Source organism: Phaeoacremonium minimum, assembly GCF_000392275.1.
Source record: "Phaeoacremonium minimum UCRPA7 unplaced genomic scaffold PA7_03_scaffold_47, whole genome shotgun sequence".
NCBI classification, from domain to species: Eukaryota; Fungi; Ascomycota; class Sordariomycetes; order Togniniales; family Togniniaceae; genus Phaeoacremonium; species Phaeoacremonium minimum.
In genome coordinates this window covers 13,714-41,530 of record NW_006920954.1, presented here as the reverse complement: position 1 = coordinate 41,530, position 27,817 = coordinate 13,714, and the positions used below count along the sequence as shown (strand labels likewise).

General features: G+C 53.1%; 3 protein-coding genes across 3 annotated transcripts; 1 reads left to right on the top strand and 2 right to left on the bottom strand.

Moving 5' to 3' along the window:
- Nucleotides 1–22: 22 nt before the first annotated feature.
- Nucleotides 23–3,357, bottom strand: UCRPA7_934 (putative fact complex subunit spt-16 protein; the record flags this gene model as incomplete). The annotated part of the gene is made up of 5 exons (XM_007913523.1): nt 23–1,134; nt 1,191–2,793; nt 2,858–2,979; nt 3,031–3,115; nt 3,181–3,357. The coding sequence occupies 5 exons, from the start codon at nt 3,355–3,357 to the stop codon at nt 23–25; spliced, it is 3,099 nt and encodes a 1,032-aa protein (XP_007911714.1).
- Nucleotides 3,358–6,380: 3,023 nt separating this feature from the next.
- Nucleotides 6,381–7,634, top strand: UCRPA7_933 (putative glutamate-cysteine ligase protein; the record flags this gene model as incomplete). The annotated part of the gene is made up of 1 exon (XM_007913522.1): nt 6,381–7,634. One exon carries the CDS (start codon nt 6,381–6,383, stop codon nt 7,632–7,634), a length of 1,254 nt encoding a protein of 417 aa, XP_007911713.1.
- A 3,488-nt stretch (nt 7,635–11,122) lies between these two features.
- Nucleotides 11,123–12,624, bottom strand: UCRPA7_932 (putative seryl-trna synthetase protein; the record flags this gene model as incomplete). The annotated part of the gene is made up of 3 exons (XM_007913521.1): nt 11,123–11,305; nt 11,364–12,433; nt 12,492–12,624. 3 exons carry the CDS (start codon nt 12,622–12,624, stop codon nt 11,123–11,125), a joined length of 1,386 nt encoding a protein of 461 aa, XP_007911712.1.
- Between the last annotated feature and the right edge of the window lie 15,193 nt (nt 12,625–27,817).

The following is a 27,817-nucleotide window of genomic DNA, read 5'->3' as shown; positions in this document are numbered from 1 at the left end:
CTTGATTACAAGTACGAGCCTGTTAACGGCTGCGCTGCTTCTTCTTGTTGCCGCGGTCATCATCATCCAGGTTGCCCTCTCGGTCACGCTTCTTCGCCTTACGCTCGAGCTCATCCCAGTCCTCACCTTCATCCTCATCGCTGACCTCAGCGTCATCACTCGCCTCGGCTGAGGCATTGGAGTCGTAATCAGAGTCCTCCTCACTAGATTCGGAGGCCTCGTCAAGCTCGCTGTCGTCAAGCTCAAAGTTGGACTCTTCCTCTTCCTCCTCGTCAGCACCCTCGTCATCAGACTCGCTCTGCAGGAACGACCATCCACCGCCAGCGAAGAACTCATGAGTATCGGCAGTAACAGTCTTCATGATGGTCGGCCAGTTCAGGTTGAGCGGTCCTTCTGTGAACGCAATATCTGAAGAGTCGAGGAATTCCTTAACGTCCTCCAGTGACTCAACAGGTATGGTGTTTATGTGATATGGAGCTCGCGTAAAGTCCTTGAAGACGAATACGAGATCGAAATTCTTCAACCCAAATTGAACACGTTCGAGATGGGCAATTTCAATGTCCTCAAGAGTGACAACCATGAATGGCGGCTCGGTGACTTGAATGAGACATTCTGTCGTTGGCTGAATGTAGACATTGCTACGGAAGGGAACACCGTGGAAACCAAGTTCACGAAGTGGCATGTCCACTTCGATATTCTCGTTGCGTCCAGCTTCGGCAATCTTCTCCGCAAATGCTTTGAAGAGACGGTCCAATTCCTCGCGGCGCCGACGCTCTTCCTGCTCAGCCTCGAATTCGTCCTCGTCTCCGTAACGGTACTTCCGCTTGCGGTTGCCGGTCTCATCGAACTGAATGTCTGTAGCTTCACGGTAGAATTGAACGTCCTTGGTCTTCTTCTTGTTACCCACGATAATGGGGTCCTTGAGATGGATATGGATAATAACAATGAGCTCGTGCTTGCACGGCTGGAAGAAGAGATGGCGAACGTTGGAGAAGAGAATGTCAACTCGTTGCTGGGTGCTCAGGGGAGACTGGTATCGAATACCATTCTGATGGATCTCAACCTTGCCCGGAACACGCTTTCCTTCCATGGCCGGCCGTATGAAGACATTATCCAATACAGCAGGGCGGCGATCTGGGAGCCGGTTAGCTCATGAACACTTATAGCACAACAGAATAGAAAATACTCACTTCTGATCTCAACCAGCTTGTCCTGCTCCACAACATCCTCCATGTCCTTCTTCTCCTGTTCCTTCTTGACGGCGTCCTTCTTCATGTTGGAGATTTGGTTGGCGATTTCAGCGTATCGATCTCCGTCAAGTGAGCGGAATGTCAAGCTTCTGACGAAATGAGCGGACGCATCCTCAAAAGGCTGGTCATCTCTACGTCCGACACCTTGACCAGGAGACAAGAAATTAATTCTCAAGAAGGACCACTCGCCCTCCTCGTTCTTGCTCGCATTCTTGATGGTGTTGATGTGGAATGGAACGGGTCGTCCCATGACCGGGAGCACGATTGTTCCATTCTTTTGGTCAACAACAATGCCGAGGTCTCGAACCTTGGGAGGGAACTGATTATCGCGCTTATAAGACTCAAAGCGCTTGAACTTCTTGACCTCAACGCCATTCTGGCCACTGGTAGACTCGGCGAAGCGAGCGAGGCCCTCCTTTTGTTTCTTTGCGGCGAGCTCCTTCTGATGATCTCGGCGTTTCTTCTCCGCGTCCTCGTCAACATGCGTAGTACGCTCTGAACGAAGGCGTGTGCTGGTAATATTCTTAGTTGCGACGGCACCGACGCGCGAGTCTTTCTTCTCCTTCTTGGGGGTAGGCTGCTCCTCCTCGTCCTTGAAGAAGAATGAACTGGCATCTGCGTCACTTGGCGCTTCACCTGTGAAGATGACGGGTTCGCCGGTGGTAACACGAATAGTATCCGTGATGGTAAGGGAATAGATCTTGCTATTCTTGTCCTGAGGTTGGGGGTTCTCAATGTCATTGAATCCTGTCGTGATACACAGAGTCATGCCATCCTTGAGAGTTCGCGTATTCTTTGCATTAAGGACGAGGGTCGGATCTCTGTTCTCCAGACCGATTCCGTAGCCGACGTTCTTCAAAAAGTGCTTCTCGAGCTCTGGCTTCTTGCTCTTGATGTAGCTCAGCGCCTTTTGGAAGACGTCTTTGACGACCACGCCGTCCCTGATCTCCTTGATGACAAGGTTGTGCACAGAGTAGAGAAATTTGTAGTTAGCCTCCTGGGTCTTGTTTGGATCAACCAGAAAGGTTCGAGCGATCGAGGAGCAGTATGACTTGTAGCGCAGGCCCATAGCCGCGATGATGATACCAGGGTGAAGGTTGTCATTGTTGGCCTCCGTCTGCATCTTCAAATCGAACTTGCCGCCACTCTGCACAACAGGCCCCAGAGTCCAGTCCAGCTGCTCGGGATCAAGATCGTTTGGAAGGCCCTGACCGTTAGGCAGCTTCACTGTCTTCCAGAACTTGTCATCATCAAGCTTCTTCTCAACCTTATCAGCCAATGTGCTGTGTTTGACCTTCTTCTCCTGATCGAGGATGTTGGACATCTCGTCCAGGAAGAATGGGTTCATCAGCGCGACGCAAGCCTTGGAAGAAGTTCGCATCGCTCTCAGCTCAGTCTCATCCTTGACCGCAAAGGCGGCCGTGGAGAGTGCATGTGTGATATCGGTTTCTTCCACATCTTTGCAGTTGTCGGCGAAGACCTTCTTCCACTCGTCGACGAATGGTCCGCGAGATGTATCTTTCGAGATTACGCCAACTTTCTTCTGCAAGACCACGTTAGTCATCGCAACTCTAGCGCATTCTTCTGAGGGTGTAGCTATGACTCACTCCTGCCTCCTTGATGGTCTCGGCGATCTTTACGAAAAGCTTCTCGTTCTCTGCTGCGTCTTTGCCGCGGACAAGCACCTCGACGGGGAACCGGCCGCCCTTGACCTGGTCGAGATATTTGGCTATTTCTCCATTAGCTAGCAATCCAGTTTTACTTTGAATGCTGCGCGCACCTTTCTTTGCCGTAGTGAGGATGTAGATTGTGTCGAGGGTGAGGAGCATCAAGGTGGTCGGGAACTCGTAACCAAGCAGCCAGAACTGCGAAAGTCAGCATCCTGCAAGCGTTTCAAGTCGCAAACAGATTTGTTCATCAGGACACTTACATGCATGGCATTGTTCTTGTGAAATTCCTGGACCTCCTCGACCTTGCCCATCATGACGAGGATGGAGGAGACGCCGCCGAACACCGCGTCGCCAGCTCGCTTGTCGGCCTTCCAGGCATTGACGAAATGGGAGATGCGCTCCTGGAAGAGCTTGCTGTCGATCTTGATCTCCGCCATGATGACCGCTCGATGACCGCGAGGTCGGGTTTGATGGACGACGGCAGAGGGAGTCGATGAGCAGCGAAAGGAAGGCTGCGGGTATGATGTAAAAGGGCAGAGATGGTGAGATGGCGATGCCAGAAATTTGGAGTAGCAAGCAAATAGCAGCTAAAGGAAGGTGACGCTAGTGTGGGTAGCTTAAAGTGGTGCGCCAGAGACCTGCGCGTCTGTCACGCGTTTGGCGGTGGTGATGGTCCGTGCTGCTCTGCTGGCAGCCAAGGCAGCAGCGCTTCAGACCTGAGTGAGCCTTCAAAGATGGCCAAAGGATCAGATCACTGAGGAAACCTCGATGTGTTCAGTGGCGATAGCAGCCTCCCTCCTGCATGTGAATGTGAATTTAGAAAAGGGCTAGGGCGTGAATGCAGGTATACTTCTGTATCACATATCAAATGGAAACCGAGTGTTGTCTAAATCAAGTGTCATCTCGAAAGACAATGAGATAACTTTGAGCTCCTTGGTTGAAAACTGGGAAGACTCTATACATGGACACACAAGCAGTTTTGCAAGAGAACTTTGAAATAGGTAGTATTACCCGACTTGTCTAAACAACTTATTCTATTGCCCTACTCTAACTATCCCACTCTTGCCATTATGAACGGTCTATGGTCCTTTATTCCCACTTCTCAGGGTCAAGGTCCACAGTCCTATTTAGAATACAGATAGTAGAATCATCTGAGTATAAGCAACATGGGATGCTTGGGGATCTAGGCGGCCTATCTGTGACACAACAATATGCAAGCAACCTTGATGTCCAGCCAAAGAGCGTTTCAAAACTTGACATGACAGTAACGGGCGCTCAGCACTAGGTAATACTACTGGGTAAGGACAGGCCAGGCTGCATCGCCCGCCTCGCTTTAGCTTCCAGTTGCTTGAGGAGGAACGCCGGCGGGCCGTGACCGCTACACTTTAAGACCCTCCATGCAGCAGTAGACCGTAGTCCATGTGCAAGATAAGACTCTCTGGCGTGGCGGCTGCGGCCGATCGAGGAATCGCACATACATCCGTCCATAGGTACGTGCATACTGCATACATACTTTACAGTTATATGCCTCTCTCCACACTTTATCGAGATGCCGAAACTTTTCCATTGAAGGGCGCGCGCAACGCACTGCGGGAGAGCCTGCCACTAATGATTTCTAAGCAGCCGTCTGTTGTGAAGGGAGCCGGTAATAGCCTCCACTAGCGCCCGGCGCCGGGAAAGACTGGCTCTTGACTTTTCGCTGCTGCGACGCCGGCGGCGCGCGAAAAGAAAATGTTCATCGAGCCCATTCCCGAGCAAATCTTCACTGACGTATTTTGATCGATCTGACAACTGGAAAAGCCAACGCTCCCCCGTCCCCCCAAGCGTCCACAATCCTATTACGCTGGCTTAAACGCCTTTTACGCGGGTCAACCGTCCAGTCGCAGCATCGAGAGATTGCGTGCCTCGATGACGACTTGCTAAATCACCCCTCCAGCTGCAGCAAGACCCCTCTGATTCGGCAATGGCTCAACACCACTGAGCCCAAAGACGTGGGGGAGCCTCCTGCTATCATCGGCCTGACGTACGGCATAAGAGTCATTAATACTTCTGCCAGGCCCAGAAATCGTCAGTAAGCCCGGCGCCCTGACAAGTCGAAGCAACTTTTTGCGACCTAGAAACAGAAACCTACCTAAAAGCCCGGAGTGAGGGGCAGCGTTGAGTGTCTATTTATCAGCAGAACGAGTGAGAAACGCTGTCAGGGCTTCTCACCTCAGTCCGAATCCGTCCAAGCCCGGAAACCATCGGCCTGTTTTGGCATAGATTCACAGCCCCGGAGACAATTCTTCGGTGACTTTCTTCAGTGATAATGGGTCTCTTGTAGGTCATTGCAAGCACCTGTTGAGGTGTCCCGCCAGTAGTCTTCAGAATAACATGCTTATTTTATATGTGAAGAGCTCTTGGGACGGCTCTAGATTGGCCAGACGCCAAGCAGAACGCCCAGTTGGTCCGTGAATGGGGCATCAAGGTCAGTCCACAACCTATCGGCTTCTCTCCTTTCTTCACCGCATATTAACGTACCTGCAGCAATTGCTAGAGATATGGAACAAGGCTAAGGGCAAGGAGCGAGATGCCATGCTCTGGGGTGATGAGGTACCCCTGTCTTGCTACAAGTCCCTTCCTAGATAAGTTAACTAATCATGCATGTCAGGTCGAATATCTCGTCGTTGTCTATAATAAAGACAAGCCCGATGTTCTTTTATCCTTGAGACAAGCAGACATTCTAACTGCCCTTGCTGAAGATAAAACTTTGACAGCACAAGGCGGTTGCGTACCAGACTTACAAGATGTCCCGGGATCTAAGTGAGTTGAACCATTTCTTTCCGCCGATTCGGCGCTGATACTTCCCAGGACAACCGAGCCTCTTCCTGTCTTCCATCCGGAATTTGGACGGTTCATGCTTGAAGCCACTCCAGGCAAGCCATGGGGTATTGAGTTCCGAGAGCTGTTAGATGTAGAGCCCAACATGATCCTTAGGTAAGCTTAGATATCTTCCTTGCCTTTTAGGGAGGCTCACATCGTATATAGGCGGGTGATAGCACGGGATCATATGCGTGATGACGAGTATCCCATCACTCTCACCACCTTTCCCCGTATTGGTTGCCCAGGGGTCTTCACTGACCCCTACTACCCGGTCTCCGGACCGAAACTGCGGTCCCAATTCGTGCCTGATGAGATCGCGAACCCTCACATTCGGTTCCCAACCCTTGCTGCAAATATTCGCTCTCGTCGAGGCCGAAAAGTGCAAGTGAACGTGCCAGTATTTAAAGATAAGAATACTCCATGGCCGTGGAAGGATCCCACAGTCAACTATGACTTGCATACTTGGCCCGAGGATGATGATGTTCGAAATGGCGCTGCTCCTGACAACTATATTCATATGGACGCCATGGCTTTTGGCATGGGAAGCTGCTGCTTGCAGATTACGTTCCAAGCCAAGAACATCACAGAAGGAAGGAAGATGTATGACATGTTAAGTCCACTTGGACCGATCCTGCTGGCTCTGACAGCAGCGACGCCGGCCTACAAGGGCTTCCTTGCAGAAACAGACGTGAGGTGGAACCAGATCAGTCGAGCTGTAGACGATCGTACACAAGAGGAGTTGGGAGAGAAGGTTGGCATCTCTAGATTCTATAAGGAAACATTGACTGACAACTCGCAGCCCCTGAAAAACGACAGATGGAGGATCCCCAAGTCCCGTTATGCATCAAACTCAACTTACATCTCTACCGACCCACGTCTGCGTCCAGAGTATCTTGACCCTGACCTCATCATTGATGAGGCCATCAAGGCTCAGCTCATCGAGGGGGGCATGGATGACCGACTAGCAACACACTTTGCTCATCTATTCATCAGGGACCCCATCGTGATCTTCTCGGAGGACCTCAAGGAGCTTGATCTTAACAAGACAGATCACTTTGAGAATATTCAGTCCACGAACTGGCAGCACATGCGCTTCAAGCCACCACCAGCCGATAACAGCATTGGGTGGCGTGTCGAGTTTCGGCCGATGGAGATCCAGATCACAGATTTTGAGAATGCGGCTTTCACTGTATTCATCGTTCTGATCACGCGGGTCATCCTGTCCTTCGATCTGAACTTCTACATCCCTATCGTCAAGGTCGATGCGAACATGGAGACTGCACACGCCAGAGACGCCGTGCTCCAGGAGAAGTTCTACTTCCGCAAGAACCCCTTCACCAGCCGGCCACCACGCAACAGCGGCCAGAGCGCAGGACCCAGCGGGACCAACACACCCAATGTCTTCAGCAGGCCTGCCACCCCGACCGGCCCTGTCGAGGCAGAGTACCGCCTCATGAGCGTCAACGAGATCATCAACGGCACGGAGTACGCCGGCGTAGAGACGGAAGACGGCGACAGCTTCCCTGGTTTGATCCCACTCGTCGAGAGCTACCTCGACAGCGTCAACGTCGATGTACAGACACGGTGCGAGATCTCCACGTACCTCGACCTGATCCGGCAGCGCGCAAGCGGCGAGCTATGGACGGCCGCCAAGTGGATCCGGGAGTTCGTAGCCTCCCATCCGGACTACAAGGCCGATAGCGTGGTCTCGGAGGCAGTCAATAAAGATCTAGTCGGGGCGGTGATCGACATTGGCAAGCAGGAGTGTGCCGGAAAGGGGTTTGGGCAATTAGACATTCCAGGACTAGATCGACTTCTGGGAAAGTTCCGACGGAACTGCAAAGGGGTTTAGGGAGACGATCCGCGCCAGTATCTGGTTGAGGAGAGGCTTTTGATGAGGAAATGACATAGCATGGTGATGACACCGGTGTCTTTAGTGAGGACAAGTGGGTTCTACATCGAGGAACTTAGAGGTACAACGAGGAACTCTGAGTGACTCCTGGCGACAAGACCAGGGGATCAACAGACGGGGCGTCAGATAGCGGAATCACAGACTCGATGGCGTTTCCAATGCACATCCCTCAACAAAGTCCTGGCTGGGGCCTTCATCAACTCGATGCTCAAGCTGCTGCTGCCGCCCGTCGACCGGTGACGATGATCGACCCGGGGGGGCAGTGCTTCAGGGCGCCGAGCATGCAAGCCAGTCAGACAGTCAGACGCACACATTCTTCCATTGAGACACAAATGTCTTTCCCACTAGCTAGCCTGCTTCATCCCAACTTACCTGTGACCTCTGCCATGCGTTTCCTTGGGAACCTTGTGATCGCCGAGGCAGCTAAAGAGGCTGGCGTCGTGCATGTCCCAGCGAATCAGCCTCCTGGTCCTGCCCCGATCCCATATGCAAGATGCATGCCCGGGGACCAACCCAAGAGAGGGGAGCCATGGGTAACCCAAGTCTCAGACTCATTGCACACGCCGAGAAGAAACAAGACCACACATCGCGCACAAGGCCACACCCACTTCTCACACCGGTTTGGTTGGGAGAATCGTGGGATCCGCACCATCAGCGTCGAGAGGGGTCCCAGGTGCGCGTTTCCGTCTGGCACAGCCTGTGGTGGTGTCGTGCAAGTGGCATACCTTACTTTCTTCTGCGGAACCCTAACATGATGCAAGATGGACGCTTCTGCAAGATGAGGAGATCGTGTGCGACATGGCGCACACGCATGCTGACATACCTGTCTTAGTTCAGAGGAGGGAAAAGGCTTGTACTGAGTATGCCCCGTCGCATATGCAAATGGCCACACTAATTCTTCTAGAAGCGGTGGCCATTACGTCTTGATTTCGGCAAGAGAGAAAAAGGGGGGACTTGCTTCTTCGCTTGCTAGTCCGTCCACCGGACTGGAGTTCAGCTAACCCCCATCTTGAGAGCACGGCGCCCAAGAAAGTGGTCCGCCCTGGCGGATGAAAAGCCCACGCTAGCGGTGGCACTAAGGTGCCGGGGCTCCAAGAACTATACCACGGGAGAGATATCAGATATGGCAACCACCTCGGAGCCGTCTGCACCACCCACGGTTCTGATGGAGATCATACAGAGAACGAGAAACGTGGCAGCCAGACTAGCGACATGTTAAACGCTAGTACGTCACCGCTTTTCCGTGGGCGCTCCATGCTGCGAATTCTCCAGCCAAACCTCCCTCAACTTAGTTTACGGCGCACCTCGGGGTACAGAGCATGGGGTAGGGCGATCTATGCTTTGAACATACCAAAGATTGGTCCGGCTGCGGAGCTCCTGGGCCCGATGGCGCAGAATCTCGCAGTAGGCTGGTAGATCTTCCTAGGGCAATCCGGACCAGATCATCTGGATCTAGATCGGCCGAGAGCTCAGGGCCTAGGAGCCCCAGACAAATAACCAACTCCCTCGCATACGGCGAAGAGTGAGGGATATGCCTCCCCTCGCTCCCCCACGAAGTCAAGGATCGAACTCGATGCAAGGTCCGTAGCGTCAAACAAGCACTGTGACAACCTAAGGGACAAGAAACTGCACAATCACGTTTGCATGCCTCGAGTACACAAGCTTCACTGACGTCGAAGGCTTGATGCTAGCCCGCCTCTTCAGCCACGTCCCTCACAGTCACGACCTGAAAAAGCATATACCGCTGCCGTCATGGCGGGATGCCGCGCTTCCAGGGAAATGCCGCGGTTTCAGATTGGGAATAGCTTGGCCAGCATGCTGTACCCGAGACGTCGCCTGGATGGTCTGATATGCAACCGCCAAGCTTGCATTAGCATGAGGCTGTGGGTTGCGGACTCGATAGTCGGTGTGACTCTGGGAATCTAGAGCAGCAGCACGAGGACGTGGGCTCGCATGTCTAGTCAAGCCTTGTCCTCCGCCTCAAAACAGTGATTCGGGCTCGAAGTCTGCAGAGTATATGCAGCCACGTTAACTGCGTGATGGGCCATGACCGGAGGGGATATCTGTCACCATAGATTGGCGACCACATGTTGTTATTTGGTATGGAGAGGAGTTTAAGGACGCCACCTGGCGTAATTTCCTGCACGGACTCGCTGCGAGCCGTTCAAGAACAGCTGGAATATCATGGAATTTCCCGTCTCGGACGCCATCTAGCGTTGTACGACTGCCCGAGCTAGGAATAGCCGCTGAAAACATTGCTTCTTCCCATCATAGCTCTGAGATGTAGAGCCGGACTGAGATGTTTCCGGGGATGCAAATGTGCACCCGCATGAAACGTTGAAATCAGAGACCATTGGGGGGCAATGGCTTGTTGGCTGAAAGTTAGCGTGGTGAGCCACGCAGTAGCTATGAATGAGGCAGTACGGAGGCGGACCCGGGGAGCCATGCCGAGCAATATCTACCTATTGAGGCACGCTTTCCAACACCATGATGTCGAGTTCCCATGTAATGTCAAACCCTCTGTGCGACAGGCAGCTCCAGAAGCAAGTTCAGCTGCAGCCATGCTAACTAATAGTGCATGAATCCGAGCAGATTCGTTGACTCTGAGGCGTCCGATCGCAGGAACCACGTTTCGACCACGTTGCCTGGCTGCGATCACGCGCCTGTTGTCCAACCCCATTCAGCGCCAACGTGATGAGAGGCGGCGTACATGGCGCTACGAGCCGTCAAGAATCCACTGATTCAGGCTGCTACTACGACATGTCAACACGTTTTGACAGTTATTCTTTCTTTTGGAGAAAAAAGTAGAGCCACCGTTCATTCCCGAGGCTTAAGTGCACCGCAACGCACCTGAGGAACTGATATGACTACCACTCCTTGTGTTCCCACCCTAGAGCCTGTTTTCATTGCCAGGGGAGTGCCATGTGCCGTTCCAAGGAAGTGGATAGAAGCGCGTGCAAGCCGCGTGGAAAACAGGCCCCCTTGTTCCCCTTGTTGACCGGTCTACCTATTATGTGTCTTTGGCAAATTAGTGCTCGTGCTTCGGGTCTCGATCCTTTACCCTGTCATATTTCACTTCCTAATACGGCGCTCGATTCATCTCTCGCCAATCGGACGACCGAGATACAACGCAGATAGCTAGACCCGTAGTTCTATTGAAGAAAAAAGCAGCCAACATGGCGGTGCCCTGCATGCGGCAGTTGTATTCTTGGTCCGAATACGTATCAGCCAGGACAAAAGCGGTGGCGACATATGTGATATCGTCATTGATGGTGACTCCATAGGCCCACCTCAGCACGAAGCCATTCGGAAGATCCCAAGCCCGCCAGATACAAGCTCTTTTTTCTACAGTAAGTGGCCGGCCCTATCTCTAACCTAGTAAAAAGCCGTGATGATCAACACTACTTTCGCCTATTTCCACACTGTGTTCATTTCTTCTGCTTCTCCCTCACCGGCAGCGCCTTTCCTGGCTGCTCGGCCTCCTTGACGAAGGGAAGGAATTCCGGTTGGCCAGGAATGAATTTCCTCAGTACCTCCGGCACAATGAAGCCGTCTTCCGTCTGGTAGTTCTCTAGCACGCAGCACATGGTTCGCTCCGTTGCACATAGGGTCTAATGAGGAGAATAAGTCACTGTGGATATTACAATCTGACCAAAGGGGTTCACTTACCGCATTCAGAGCATGCACATACTCCTTTCTTGTGCCACCTATGTCGTTCTTGCCCTTCTTTGTACCGTAGCGAATCTCAAGCTCGCGTGTCTGGTAATCTGTGCAGTTGGAGCAGGAGACGAGCTCCTTGAACTCCGCTTGGAAGGGGAAGTATGCCTCAAGATCGTACTTCTTCGCAGCGGCGTTGTTTAGTGCTCCGGACACGATGCTGACGATTTGGTAAGGGAGACCGAGAGACTTGTAGAACTCTTCTGAGATCTCAATCATCTCGTCAAAGTGTTTCCAGCTATCCTCCGGCTTGCAGATCACAAACTGCTCCACCTTCTCGAACTGGTGTACACGGAAGACACCCCAGGCATCTCGGCCATGGCTGCCAGCCTCTTTACGGAAGCAAGTGCTGTAGCCGGCATACTTGATTGGCAATTGGCCGGGCAGGAGCCACTCGTCTGAGTGGAGGCAGGAGAGTGGCTGCTCGCTAGTGGCAATGAGATACCGGTCTGTTGCGGTGTTCTCGCTGCTCTCTGAGACACGGTAGAGTTCCTCGTCGAACTGAGAAAGCTGGGCAGTCTTCGCCATTTGCTGACGATCTAGGAAGAAAGGTGGCTGGTTCGGGGTGTAGCCTCGCTCGAAGAGGAACTGGATTCCGTAGTTGATCAGAGCCATGTTCAGGAACATGCCATAGCCCGTCAAGCAGTAGCCTCGGTGTCCGACTAGCTTCACACCACGCACGGGGTCGTAGCCGTCGAGTCTTAGCAGCACCTCGTGGTGTGACAACTTCTTCTTCTGGCCCGCCTCGAACCCTTCCGGAGACCACGTTCGCACGATCTCATTGTTGTCCTCATTGTCGCTGACAGGGACGCTGTCGGCCACGTAGTTGCCAACGAGGCCAACCTTCTTGCGAAGCGCGACCTGTTTTAGCGCAACTGCCTCCTCTTCATCCTTCTTCTGCTTTTGCAGGTCGGTTTTCTGTTGTAGCAGATCATCTGCATTCTCCTTGTTCTTCTTCTTTAGTCCGATCTCCTTCTGGATGGCGTTGATTCTGGTGCCAATCTGGTCGACCTCGTACTGCGCTGCGAGAGGTTAGCCATGCCGCAGTGTGGATGTCGCTCAATTCCCGGTAAATCTAACCTTTGCGATTCACCTGCCACATCTCAATAATCTCGTCGACGAGCTCCACAGACTCGCCTCTCCGGCGCTGGGACTCCTTGATCTTCTCGGGGTTGCCCCCGCGGGCCTCAATGAAATCCTCAATGTCGATCATCGTGATCTCGTGGTTAGGGAAGGTCTAGAAGGTTCTGATGTGATGTTGACGGGCTGATTGGGAGCCCAGGTGCGCGCCTGATTTTTAACCGTGTTTCGTGTATCGCAAGGCGGGGTGACTCAAGACTGGTGGTCTGGTGGCTTGACTCACCCCACCCTACGGTGTGACAGCTTTTTCCGTCGCCGAGGATGGCGGGGGCGGGGCCACCTGACTGATGGGTAGTTATCTTATCAGTGCTTAAGCCCCTGAATGCCCCTGAATGCCCCTAAAGGGAACTCTTTCAAATCCTGTCGCTGGAGAAAAGGTTCGACGTGGCCGGAATATGCTGCTCCGATTTCATCTTATCACTATCAAACATCATGGCTGATTGACCCAGTATGCTCTAAAGAGAATCCGATCCCTACACGGGCAATTACGCACAAATAGGACGACAAAGGCGGGGAGCGGCGTAAACAGACAATATTTAGCATGCTACGGCTGTCGTCCAAAGTCTCCTTCTAAATTACGGGAGTTTACACATAACAATCAACTTGAATATATCATTTTACGTTTGAAGCACGAGGGCTATGCCTCTAGCAGGTCAAACTCGTGTCATACATGTCGCAGTGTACTAGAAACAGTTGGACAACAAAGCTGATAGTGGAAATATTCCGTAGAGGTGGTTCCAATATCTAGTTTCAGTAAGACGCAGTGGCTTTGAAGACGCCCTTTTCGAGACTGCCTGCTCGCTTTCAGCATGATGATCCCAGCTAGGGTGTGTTTGTCAAAGCCGAGCGAGGCTACTCCTAAGCTATGGCGATCAAGGTCCTATTCTCAAGCGCAGAAACAGGATATGATGAAAGTCAAGGTAATCGCTCGGGCTTCAGAGGTTGTATCCATGAGGTTTAGTTCCCCAGCTACTACAAAGCTAGTAATCACTTGTTGGCGAGGTCGTGATGCCCTTGCTGAATCAACAATTATTATACCAGTAGAGGAACTGATAGCATCAAGCGGAGTTCCGTGATTCTGGCCCAAGCTGAAGAATGAGCCGTCGGGGGCTAAATATCATAGCCACGTGAGCTAGGCAAAGCCATGACAAGATCGCGAACGAGGCAAGGCAGAATATGTTACTCTAGTGTCCGGGACCCTGAGCAGGGGGTGATTGTTGAAAGTCACGACGACTTCAGGTTCTGTTCTGTGATGCGTTCGCTGCACTGTGCTGTATCTGGAGTCGCGATAGCCGATAGAGAAAAGGCCGTCTCCTTCTCTGTCGACATGGCGGCATGTTTTGTCCCGAAACGACGTCAAGCCAGGCTTATTCCGTCGTACGGGCCGGCTTATTGACGTCAGCGGCTCAATTGCATGACAGATGAGGGCATCTTGCGCCTTCCTAAAGAGCATTTCTACTGCTGCGAGCGGTTTAGTCTAAGAGGTCGCCGGACAATAGGGGCGGTCGATCTCGTCGAGTTGAGCATCGCGTAAAGCTGTCGCTGGAGGCTATCTGCGCTACAGGACCCTGACGGGTGAAAATAAGCGAGCTCAGATTGTCAGTGGAGCGACCTAACAGCGTGCAGTGCGCCAGACCGGTCCCTAAGCACACGGAAGTACGCACGCCAGAAAAAGGAGCTAAATTCCCCCAACAGGTGCAAGGACACAAATGCGCCCGTGCCGTGCAGTACACTCCACCAGACCACGAGACTGAGAAGAGAAAGAAAAAAAAAAGAGAGAGACCAAGCAGAAAACAGCCAGGTATCTGGCGTTGGCGTTGGCGTTGGCGTTGGCGATGAGACACGAATTGCTCTAAAGCCCCCTTAGCTTAAGCAAAAGTGCAACACGCCTGTTTGGCACTGCGAACGGGCTCCCGGAGCCAAGGGACCGTGTGAGGATGTGACTTGTAACATTTTGCAGGCACTGCACTCCCACCAGATTCCGGATCTAAGATCTTGGATCTTGATCTGGGATCTAAAACCAGGGATCCAGGGTCCAGCAATTCCCGCTCAGATTGGCCCCCCGAATGTCAGCATCTCGGGCTGGGGGGTCACCGTCAGTCAAAGCCGCCCCATCCTCCACCGTGTACAGTACAGGACCGTCCAAAATGCACATGTATGCGAAATGCGAGAAGGGGCAGGGGGAGAGGACTGAGCCGAAAACGATCGACCGGATGGAAAGAAACATCACCAAACACAAGTCAACCATAGCTCGGCTTAGCTGCCATTGCTGGATTAACATATCACTTAGGCACGACAAGTCTAAAATTAGACAGCGCCGGCCGCGCGGATCGCACAGGTCGGACAGGCTCTGTTCGACCCACGTCAGTGGGGAGGGAGAAGGGATCATCCACGCCGGGCCACACCGGTGTGAGCCATCGAGCATAAGTCTGGTACTTTCGATCCCGGTGAAGGGGCTTACGGTATGTATCTGGCAACTTCGTCCACGTGGCCCCTTCACAACGAAGCCCGCCATGCCAAAAACAAAACAAAAACAAAACCCACGATTCCCAATTCATTAGCTACTTAGTGTCTCTGCTCATCACATCACAGTGGGGGTCAGTGATCTGCTGAAGGAAGGATTGCAGATGGGATGTGATCCGTTTCACTCTTCCACTAGTCTCATTCCTTCTGTGAACACTGAGTCTCGGGGTTGAGTCCCTGTTCAGTCATTCGAACCAGGGTCAGGTTAGGAGTCGCAGACAGCTTCTACCACACAGGGCGAATCAAAGACCCGGCACGCCAGACACTGTTTCGTTTCCGAGACCTGCCTCGCCCGGCGGAGCGTCCCGGACAGGCTGCCCTTTCCCTACCGATGCTGGTCATCCGAGACTAGGGCTCCATTGCCCTTAACGGCACCTGCACGTCACGAAGTATGGGGTGCTGAGCGAGAAACATCGTGTGTGCGTTGTGGAAATTAGTCGCCGACCTACTGCGAACTGCTCCTTAGTGTAACACATACAGTACCGTAGGCTTGCGGGTAGCGGTGTCTCGCGGCGCTGCTGGGTCTCGTTTTCCTTGACTCTGACACCGTGTTGCACGAGCGACCCCCCAAAAGGCAATGTTTGGCAAAAGACTAGAAACAAGAGCGATGTGGTCGCAAACCTGTGCTAAGACCGTTGCACCCTAGGCTCTGCGATCCGAAGACCGGAGTGTTCCCACCCGCTCCAGAGGTTCTAGAAAGGGGCTTAAGATGAGTGCCACCTCCCAAGAAGTTGAGAAACGATATGGCTAGGGGCCATAGGGAAGCACTTGTTGCGGAAGGCACACAGACGGTGTTGCGGACGTTCTTTTGGGCGGACTGGACACACCCGATAGAAGTTGACTCGTCATATCTAGAGTTTGAACAGACTGGAGCGTAAAGGATGGAAGAAGCAATGCCCTCGGCAACGCTTATAGGCTCCATCTCAACGGGGTGGATTCAATCTCCTCCCGGACCCTGGGCGGAAACGCCCGAGCAAACTGGGCTCGTACGACTTCCCATCACCGAAGAGATAGCCTGCATCGCGCCGTGTACGAAGTCTGCTTGATTACAGGTCCAGATAGTGCACACAGTTGCTCCAACTTACACGCACTCCCTCTACGCACGTCAGGGGGGAGGCCTCAAGATGACTGCACCGCCAGCGAATTGCGGCAAACTTGGCCATTCCAGCAACTCTAGGACACACACGCACTGTATTTCTTGACATGATGGACAATGTAGTGATGCAAGTGGCCGTCCTTGTGGTGCCGCATGTGTAGCAGTTCGTCTCGACCTGGCACTTGAGTTCGAGCGTGGATTTAGTAACCCGCCCACCACTATCATTGTTTTCCCGTTGAGCTCCGGCCCATGATATGAACGCCAGATCCTTTACATGCTCCTTATTATGCATGGAAATAAGAAGCTGACAAACCCATGCCGTCCCACCGTTTGACAAGGACGAGATCTCGAATACTGTGTAGATCCGCTTGCTTACATCCACTAGTTCCTGATGGTCCCGGATGTAGGTCAGTCCTGCATCCACTGTCCGCGTGTAGCAGCTCTTGTTTCCAGCAATTTACTCCGGGTGGGTGAGAATGCGTTCGGTGGAGGGCCACTTCGTTTCAGCACCGTGCCCAAATGCAGGCAAACACCAGAGAAGAATACTCCGTGCCCTAGACCAAACAGATGAACCATGCAGTATGCAATCGAGATGATGCAGCAGCAGGCTACTACTACTCTACTATCCACCTGTGCACCACTTCTTAACCAGAAATGTAGCATCATGCGAGGGGGCCTACTCTGCATGTCCAAAGTACATGTACATGAACGCAAATGCATGTACTTATGTACGCCGTACGCCTGCACGCCGGCAGGTAGCAAGCAAGCACACACTTGCATATGAAGGTCGCCGAGCTGGTCGGCCAGACGCACAAGACAGTTGCATTCCTTTCCCCACGGCTATGCAGCAGGTAAAGACCAAGTATGAGCTATCCAAATTCGACGGAATCCTGAGTGAGCATCAGTTTTTCGTGCTTGCAGGCCCACGGATAAGTACCGGAGTCCCTGCGACTCGGCCGATGCGCCACTTGGATGTCAAAAAGCTCACCCAGGCAAGCATTGGTGCAAGTAAAAGCCAGAGGAAGAAGATCAGAATTGCTGTCCCATGCCAGCATCTCGATGAACTGCTATGCGTTGTGCAATGTGCAGTAGAGCTCGTTGACAAAGTAGAGTCTCGCCGCCTGACCCCAATGCCATCATCATCGAATGCCTCGCGCGCACATCTCCTGCCTCAGACTCTTCATAGAATAGTTTCATGGTCAGGCGTCGCACGTTACACGGCTACCGGAGGACTGTCCCTTCTCCGGGCCACTCTGCCGCGCCCACCCGCCGCCCGGATGTGGAAAAGGGGTGAGGGAAATAGAACAAGAAAAATTTTTCATTTCAAAGCACCGATTGATGTTGGTCAAGGTGCAATGTGATCTGCAGCACCAGCTGAAAACAAAGTTCAATGTTCCGGGAGATAGACACTGTCGATCGCAGGCCTGGGCTCGCGCTGGAGGCGTTTCCCTTGATTGGGGGGATCGGTGTCATTGGCCGGGTCGGGACAAGCTAGATCTAAGCTTGGAACGGCTATACCTACTCAGTTGAAGCTGGAGGCGGCAGAGAGAGAACAAATCCATGCACGCCTTGTCAGCCACATTGTGAACGGCCATGTAAGCCAGCCAGCCTTCGGTAGGGGGCATGATTCTGATGTGTTCCTTTTGGATGCTTCCTGGGCATCGTGATTCCAAAGACAGGCAGGGAGGTGGTGAGCTGAGGGAGCGAGTTCGCTCATGCCCTTACCTCGTCTCAACCGAAAGCATCTCCGGAGTTCGATCCCCAAGCGCTTATTGGAGGCGCCGGGTATGTAAGTCTCTTGACCTTATTCATAATATGCGCCACGGGTCTTGTGCTCCTGGGTGAGTAATTGTTTACACAGCTCACCCCACGATATCGCATCTCTCCAAATCCCTCCCGCATCCCGCACCCGCAGCCCCGATGATCCTTTTCCTTTCCCTTGCTGCTCGTGTGCGCTGTGTTGTGTTGTGTCTGTTCAGCTCCGGGCATGTGCGATCACGAAGTGCCCGTGTAGCGCCAGGAGCCAAGTAGCGCCAGGACATGTCATCAATCCGACCAGTCATGTCACACAGCAGCCATACCGACGCGCAAGAAGCAAAGAAAGAAGGGGTGTAACCGTCAACTCTTTCCCTAATCGACACTTGCCGTCTCAAATGCTGGGCTGAAGGGAACTCTAACCCCGCCCTTCGAGCGGGCGAGAAGCGGTCCGCCCTCCTGATGCCATGGTGACGAGATGGCAATGGCCTTATGGCTTGCCCGTCTCACTGTGCAGGTGTGCTTCAGGGGGGCTTACGTTCTGGAATGGGCCAGGCGGCAAGGGAGCAAAGCGAGTGAGGTATGTTGCTTGGCTAAGGCTGAATTTCCACTGCTGAGATTTGAGCTCACCTCATCTGCCGTTCTGGCCTGGAATATCTATTTAGACAAGCGTGATAATGAAGTTCCAGCCGTGAACGAACATCGCGCCAGGCGCGTTCCTGGCGGCATAGACCCATGCATATATACATACATACATTCATTCGTTCAGGACTAGAGCAATGTATACCTCAACTTAGACCCATGCTACATACTTGACCCACATTTGTCCCTCAAGCGGCTTCACTTACAGGGACATGGATAGGCCAGTCTGGGTTGTGGATTGGCATCGAGGATCTCTCTTTTCTGAACTCGACAAAACCCAGCAGGGAAGAGGGGAGATGGGGCAAATTATGAGGTCAAAGTTGGCGATGCAAAGTCACCACATAAGGGATTCGTTTTGCGATACTGGGCTCAACCCTGTCGCCTGTCGTCCGTCCCCGGTTCCTTCTCTGGCGGGGCGCAGGTTCTCGGGCGATTCAGTGCTGAGGCTCTGCACGGACGGGAGATCTTGGTGCCCGATGGGGGTTCCGTGGTGTTGGCACCCAACCAGCCAACCACACCGTTGAGGGTGTAGTATGGGTGAGAACAAATCTCACCCGGGCCAGGAGATGTCCCCTGCCTGTCTCAAGATGACATTGAAGATGACATGAGATTCTGTGGACATGCAGGACTACCATACATGACTCGTCAGACACTTACCTGGTCTAGCCCATGGCAAAAGGCATAAGAGCAAAACAAAAGTCCCTGAAGATCTCCTGTCTAAGGCAATTAGCTGGCTAGTCGGCGGTTCATTTTGATTTTCATGAGGGGTTTTGTTTCGAAATCCTGCTGCCTGATCTGGATCCGTCTGATCTGATCTGATCTGATCTGGCGGTCGGTGCTAGTGCAGAGTTGTCCATCCCAAAACGGCTGGACTGAAGGACCACTTAGACCACTTACACGCCGGCGGCACCTTTTTCGTTCATCCCATTCAATCTGGCTTCTGCCCGCGATTCCGCCTTTATGACTTCGGGCCTTGAACCCTGCCTCTTGGATGGGCCGATCGTCGATATATCGTATCGTGCATTAATAAATCGCCGTACCTACGTATAGGCACAGCAGCAGCATGCATCGACACTGGTAATCTGCTCGTGCGGTCATCTTCAGTACTCGCTCCACCCCTAGCCCTTGCTGCCAATAGTCGTCGAGCACACCGCTGTTCACAGGTCGGTTGTCAAAGAAGCTAAGGCATGCGCGGCAGTAGTCTGTCTGTAGAGTACATGTACAGTGCGCTGTCATCGGAGATCACATGTTTCCACACCCCCAAGTGCAGTGCATGCATGTACATTGTACAGTATGTGTGTGTCCACAAGCGCAAGTACCTGAGGACCAGCCGATCCCCATCGACCTCTTTGGTTGATGGCGCACTTCGGTGGCGTCTCTGGGTCTATCACGATGAAAATATCAGGGCCTGGGCTCACTGGGCCAAAGATCCGGCGTCGATCACCGCCTCTGCTGTTTCTCACGGCTGACCGACTTCCGGTGGCTTCTCCCGGTCCGGGCTGCTTCCGTGGCCACGCAGGTAAGCGCTGCAACGAGAAGGCACAACACACGCTACTAGCACGGGGATGTTCATAGCATAGGTAGGCACACATGCAGGTTCATGTCTGGTGAGCTTTCTTTGCATTTCTCTGCTCAGGAAGTCGCTGCCTTTCCGAAGAGCCTGATAACCGATGTCTAGAAACGAAGCAAAGGGGAGGATAATCGGAAGGGACTGTACGCGATTCGACTCTCTCCTCGTCACCATCGCCACCTCCTCCATCTGAAAGAACAATGTGCTCTGGTCAGCAACCAACCGCGCCTGGGGGTTTTCCCCCCTCCCCATTTCCAAAGTTGACCCGTTTCTGGCGACTTGGGGCAAGCTACAGCCTAACACACAATCACCGCGGCCCCAGAGTTACCCTGAGCACAGAAATGAAGTGAAAGCAGCCTTCTCAGACCCAGCGATGAACAACGTCTCTCCGACAAACCCGTAGTAAGCGCAGTCGAATTGCATGCTTGCTTCACCGCCTTTCGTCGTGCTAATTACGTGCTGCCCCATCCGTTCCTCGTCAAAGCCCTTTCCTCCGCCCTTTCTTTGCCTGTTGTGACTGAACTGTTGTTCTAAAATAAAAATAAAAGGTGTGTCTCGAAACAAGGGAAAACAAAACAAGCAATTTATAGCTCGAAATCCGTGAGAGTGAACGCCATGTTATGCCGTAGTCCCCGTATGCCGGTGCCCCAGTTCCGAGCCCTTGGGTATATACAAAGTTCCCCGTGCCGGTCGAGCAGGGTGATAGATTCGAAAATTGAATAAGCATAGATCCGAGATCCGGGTATTGAAATACAAATTTTGTTGCCCGCGTATGGAATAAAAATAGTTGGTGATGCTTTGCCTGATGATACGTTTCTGCAGTTGCTCCCCGTACACAGTGCCGGTTGTACGAACACAGTTGGCATGTTGATGCCGCGAAGGAAATTGTAATTCCAGATACAAGCGAATGTCGTCGTAAAATAACGTCAGTTTCGTAGCGTCAGGGCGTGCCAGCCATCGCTATTCTCGTTTTATTCGTCGACCGAAGTCTTCGTTTCTTTGGTCTTGCCCAGTCTTAACTCCTCTCGTCTGAGGGCTTAGGCCGGATACTTCTCTGTTCCATTTGCCTTTTCCGCTCCAATTTGGCGTAGTGAAGACCGCAAGCGTTACATAGTGTTCGAGCACCATCAGGACCACGTCGCCATTCCGGAGTGTCGATTCTGTTGCAGCTATGGCATCGTCCTGGCGGAGCAGCACGCTAAGAAGGGTTAGCAACCTGTGACTTGATTTGGCCACCGAGTATTTATCTCTTCACTTACCCCTCTCCTCTTCTTTACACCAGACATGTCGTAAGTCTGTTTCATCCCATCGCCGTACATTGTGACGTCCTCATCTTCATACTGTGGCTTACCGCGGCTGCCTTCCCGAGCTCTCTCATTCATAATACTTTGCTGGATGATGTTGCGAACACTATCTAACATGTTCTTGAGATAGTCTGCATTGTTGAGCATTTCACTGACTTCTCGCTCTGTGGGAAGTCTTCCTGGGATAGTATGGGCACCTTGATCCTCGGTTGCGATTTTAGCATATGCCTCCGCAAAGTGATAGATGGTCCGTGAGCTGGAGGCAATCTGGCAAGCAATAATGTCAATGACCCTGTAGCCTTTTATATAAATAGATTAAAGACAAACCTTTGCCAAGTATTCAGAGTAGCTCCAAGCCTCGAATTGTCTGTGCAGTGCCTGTTCATATTTTCCATCTCTCCTCGCGTATTGGTCGTCGTTGGGGTGAAGAGGCGGTCGTTGAGCATCGAACGGCGAGGGTAGGGAAGGGCCGCCGTGGCGTGGTGAAATAGGATATCCAGATAATGGCAGTTGCCCAGGAGGTAGTTGAGCAGGTGGCGGGTAGGGAATTTGATTTGTTTGTGGCGGTGGTTGATGGTAGCTGCCGTTCGCCTGATGAGGCTCGCCTTGCCTATGCTCGAGCTCCCGGCCTTCCATCTTGACAGGAGGAGAAGGATGCGCGCCTGAGAATGGACCAGGAGGCGGCGGTGGTGGGGGTGGTCTTCCGGATAACGAAGAGCGGGCAGGGTCTGAAAATGCCGGTAGCGGTTCGCCCCGCGGTGGTGGGAATGACGAAGTATTGTGCAACGTCCTTGGGGAGGGATGTCTCTCCTGCGGTGGTATATCCGAGAAGGGTCTGGGAGGAGCATTTGATGTAAAGGGTGACGGCAAGCTCGGTGGCCCAGGCATCGAGGTAGGAACAGCCGGTGGATACGGGGCCTGTTTTGAGCCAGAAATTACTTCTGATAGCGAGGGCAGAGACTGTCTGTGGGATTCGGTTTCATCTGACGTCCTGCGGGAGTCTGTAGGAGAAATCATTCCGGGAATGCTAGAACTCGATCCGGGATGAGGAAACCCGGACGAGAAAGGCGAAGGATGTGAGTGGTATGCAGATGCCGGGCTGATCAGAGTTGCGGTAGCCATGGCTGGTGGCTCCCTATTATACGGCCTGTTGTCAAAAGATTCTCTGTGCCGCTGGTCGTAGTAGTCTGGATTGTTGGCAGAAGAAGGGTGACCGCTGGAGGAACGAGAAGTTATATGTTAGCCTCGCTTAACCACTGACGGCTGGACCTTGGGTTGGGGAGCGAACCTTTGCCTAGTACTAGATTCGCCCGCTTCCATAGCGGGTCTAAAGTCGACGAGTTCGTGTCAAAACCCCAAGCACGCGCGCCCCACAACTCAATTCATCTGATCCGAACGATGACGCCAGAAACAGTGAGGTGCAATAGCAAGAAGCTGCGTAAGGTAGTAGACCTGTAACCGCAGTTGACGGTTCTTGGCTTGCAATAAATATCGGTGGAACTCGAGTCAGTCCTCGGCAACGCTCAACCGTAATGGCTTGGTGGGTGCGCGCCGGTTCATGTATGGGACCCAAACAACGAGAACGGGAGCTCGGGGTGGCTTGGAGAAGGTGCGGGTGCAGCTTCGTTGGTGTTGGGGGAGAGCTGAAGGTTCGTCTGGGCTGGACTTAGATCCGATCTGATCAGAACCAGGCTGAGGCGGGAAGATAATGACGGGCCAGGCAGGGGTCAGTCAATCAGTCAGGGCACCAAGGCTGATTTAGAGAATCTCGTCTTCTTTTTGTTCTCTCAGGTTTGCTTCCACGCGCACAATGTTAGTCCAAAAGCAAGGGGCGTAGGCGTCATGCAGCACACGGGTGGTGGCGTGGGCGTTGGCTACTCTGACCAAGAATTCCCAAGTTGTTGGAATTGACTGTCGCTTTTTGGGGTGTGGGTCGGCGAGTATCCCGCGGGACTGGATTGTGGGAACCTCTTATTTTTTTTTCCTTCTGCGTCTGAACTGGTTGTTTCTAATCCCGTATCGTATCGTGCCGTGTATGGTGGTGGGCAGGGTGACGCCGCCGCCAGGTTTGCTAGCCTTGGACTTATGCCGTGTCGGTGTCGTGGATCGAGCGAATAAACGTGGGAACGCCGCCTGTAGTCGCCTTGTCCCCTCCTAACACGTCTTTGGCCGGGGCTGGTGTTGGGCACTTTCCCACTGTAGAAAATCCGCACGCTATGTTGTCGACTGTCTCCGTCGCCTTTTGCATCAATGTTCCGAACACAGACTCTCTGGTATGAGATAACGTCTGCAGCTTGGGATCCTGATTAAAGATGCAGTCGCTGATGTCAATCACGTGCTAGCTCGAGAGACGGGCAAAGAGAAGGGAAGGGAAGTAAAGTTGGAAAGTCTTGTTAGTCCACGGGAGGCGGAGTGTGGAATGGGAAAGATGAAAGAACGGGGGAATAGAAGCAAAGCCCAAGAAGAATGACCGGAAGAGCGTGCTCGATAATACTAATAGGTGATGATAGGGCAGCGGGCGAGAAGAAGGACAGGAAAAGATCCCGAGAGAGGGAACACTCACAAGTTTAAGAGACTCGAGAATGTGCAGCTTGCAGGCCCTGGGTGGATGTATATTCCTCCAAGCCTAGGTAGCTCGAGTTCCAATTCCCGTACAGTGCTTCGCTGGACGCAGAGCGACAGTAGTGTGAGTACGCAGTACCTCACCGACCTGCGAAGCCTGACCCCCCGGTCTCCCTGTGGCCCCCTGGTCCGTCAGTCAGTCCGCCCGGCGGCCCCCCCTGTTCCCTGGTCTTTCCCTGGTCAAGATGTTGATGTGGAAAACTGGGGGCATCTGGGAGAGGCGCAGAAACCAGAACCATGAAATGCAACCCAGATTGGCGTGGAGTGGGGGGGCGCATTTCCACGGGAGTCGGTGGTGAAAGTCGACGTGGTGGTAGGGGGGAGGGTACCTAGTGAAGCAGCGTAGCGTGCACTATGTAATCGACCAGGGGGTTCAGAGGGGTGTCTGGGGGCTCGACGAAATCTTGCACACTAAAGACCGATGTGGAAACATCTCGCAGGGATGCTACCGCAGATGGGGTTCACCACTTTTGACGAGCACGTAGCCAGAAGTACTCAACAGGGATGCCGATGTGCCTGGAGGAAGCTTTGGAGAGAGACACGGCGTCCGCTCATAGCTGCTGCGTAGTGAGGTACGGGTACGCTTCGCATTGTACGCGGGCGGAGTCTCCCCCGCCCTGCCTACAGTACTCGCGACCGGGCCTACCAGATCACCAGAAAGCTGCTGCTCACCTGCCCAAGGTAGTGGTACCTAAGCGTGCAGTGGCCGGTACCAATCACACCCGGCATACCATTCCTGCAAGCCGTCGAGATCGGTGGACCGACGGTTGTGAGCTCCGCAGATGGCTCGATAGACGATGATCTCTGGGCTCGCTGGCCAGGTGGAATAGGCCTCTGCTCCTTGCCGTCTGGATGACGAAGCTCGCGACAACAAGAGCGAGTCTTGACGAGGCAAAGGAAGTCAAATGCTTCGGTGAAGCTAGATATGCACGATGGAGGACTAGCTTATCGCCTGCACCATCGCGCCGCTCCTTGAGACATCGCTCAAATCACATATAAGTTAGATCTCAACGCGTGTTGTAGCGTAGTCGCCATAATCGTAAGATACTACACACTACGGCATCGAGTCCTCGCGGGCATTGGGTCCTTAGCAGCCCGTCCCGCCCGTTAGATACGATAGATCGCTTGAAGCGTACGCCGGTCGCCGCAGAGAACCCTGTGGCTCGGAGAAAGGACCCAGTGCCCGTTGAATGGACTGGGCCAGATGCCTCAGTAGCCAAACTAAAAAAGACGACGATCAGTTGCTGTTGTTACTCACAAGCGCTCAAGCGCCCCAAAACAAGCCCAGCATTGGAGCGAGGACTCTCCCCCAAGAAGATTCCCATCATGCTTTCTCATAGCCCGGTACATAACGACGTAGTTGGAAGTGCTGCAGTACCAGAACGGGGCGCCATGACGGTCATCTCTCATCTCTCTTGACCAAAAGTGGTGCCACTTTTGTGGGCTGGCCCCGGGCGCGCAGGGTTGAAGCCACGATAATTGGTCCCGAGCCGTGGTCTCTCTGACAGCTGGATCGAAGATTCGCTGGGATGGTGGGGAGGCTTGAGACCCTGTCCGTCCACAGCCCATGATCCTGTGGCGCCGTCTGGAACCTCTGATCGGTACAGAATACTTGGCCCCGTCTGTGTTTCAAGGGCGGCCGGTCCATGAAATTGGGTATGAAAACGCCCTCACGGGGGTTTTGTTGATTAGCGGGCAGATGGCCCGGCGATCAACTCAAATGACCTACACTAATAGAGTGCATCGCTTGTCCTTCTCAGAGATGATCGTGCCTATTTTCTGAACCTTGCAGACAAGGATTCCCAGTAAAGGGGAGGATGTCCTCGCTGCGCCGATAAACATAGTAACTCCAGCATCGCACGCCGTGAGCAGTTTCGGCACTGGACTGAGCGAGGCACGCCTCTCAGGCAAAGCCCAGTCCCAAATACGGGTGCGACGGCGAATAGACAAGGGGTTTTGAACTTTGGAGACGGACCGCCAGGGGTTGATCATCGCACTGTACGGTCAGGGAAGCCCCAAGGCCCTTCCGCTCCTGACTCGCTCGACATCGATGCCTAGCATCTCGCATCTCCGATTTAAATAAGGTAGGCGTTGTCCAACGGTCTGGGGCAAGATGGTGCAGCACCCGGAATGACGACGATGCAACCCTTAGGCCCCGCCCCCCATGCCCTCTTTTTAGCTGTGAGAGCTTGCTGTCCACCACACGATGCTCCCATACGGTAATATACTGCCAACATTGGGACAGTCGCACGAGCTACGGTCAACCTTGTGTCCCGAAATCGTGAAGCTTAATGCTTCGTCCGGGAAAGTGACATGTGAGGGGGTGGGAAATGGTCCATTGGCGGCATTGATAGGAGATCTCGAGCATGCTTTGACCTAAATTTGGACTTCGATGGGCTGGCGCATTCGCCTTTGTGCTGTAGTATGAGTCTAACAGAAGATGAAGTGGCGGGTCGGCCGTCAAACCAAGCGGACGAAGGTTAGCTAACTGGCAAAACTGAGCTGGTAGGGTAGGCGATGGTTCAGTCTCAACAACGTCCAGTGCTGTGGCATGCGGTCTAGCACTCGATAGGTTAGGAGTTTAGGTCGTCGCCCCGTGTTTGAGCCTTCCATTTCCCCTTGGTCTATTCGATCGCCTCGATGTTTTCCTAGAACCTTCCGATGTAACGCCGTTTATTACGATCTCATCATCCGCTTCAGGTCCGCTGTCGCTTTGGAGGTTTCCTTACCGTATACAACAAGAGCTATCTAGCTGACTGTGCCTTCCAAGTTGAGAATGCCACGGCGAGCATGGGAGGCAGCTGCATTCTGTCCATCAGCACAGCACCTTCCCGCAATGTAGCAGAAGGCAGGCACATTCGGAATAAAGGTAGGTGCGAGAGGGCACACCTACCTAGGTACACTCCTATGTTAGCAAAGACTCCAGCTTCACCTTTCCTGAGCACATGGCATGATTAATATGGCAAATATCATTTTCATGACACGACAGGTGCTCAGTGGCACCGACCTATTCCGCAGCTGTCCCACCAACGAAACTCAGTGGGATGCCTTGGGAATCGAGGGAAGCTCGTGTATTCTTGCCCTCCAAAGAACAATCGTGGATCCATCACCAAGAGCACCACGGTATACACCTGCTACGAGCCTCTATTTCTCATCAAGCAGAGAGGATCGTCGTGGCGGATACCTTTGATGACCCAGTCATTCTCGAAGCTCATGCAGAAAGTCGAGACGATGGGAGCCGCAATTGCCGGACTATCTCCACGACTCCACGAGAATGAAAGTGTCTTGTTCGAGACATGCATCATTTTGTGGATGCTGTGGACTCGGCAATGTAGGTGGAATTGAAGCGTCTCGAGACCCCTGAATCCACCTTGCCAAGTCAAAGTGTCTGGTGTCCTCTCTACTATGATAAAGCTGGCCTGACAGGCGGGGGCCGCTGTCTCTCTAACGGTTAGGCAGCTTGCATCGATTGCCCTTTGTGAATTGGTACCATATATGCACAAATTCGAGGGCACTGGGGCATGACCTGGATCATGGCCGACCAGTTCAGCGCCGGTCCTCATGCGACCCAGAGACGGAGACTTGGGATGCAAGCTAGGAGGTTTGCCGAAAGGGGGTCCGCTAAATCTTTCCAGCGATTGCATTCAGTCAGCCTGGCTTATAGACTAGATTTGCCAGCGCCAATGGGGGTACAAGCCACTGTCAATAGCTCCAACACCACAGGAATCGTCAAACCCGCAACTCGATGGCCGTC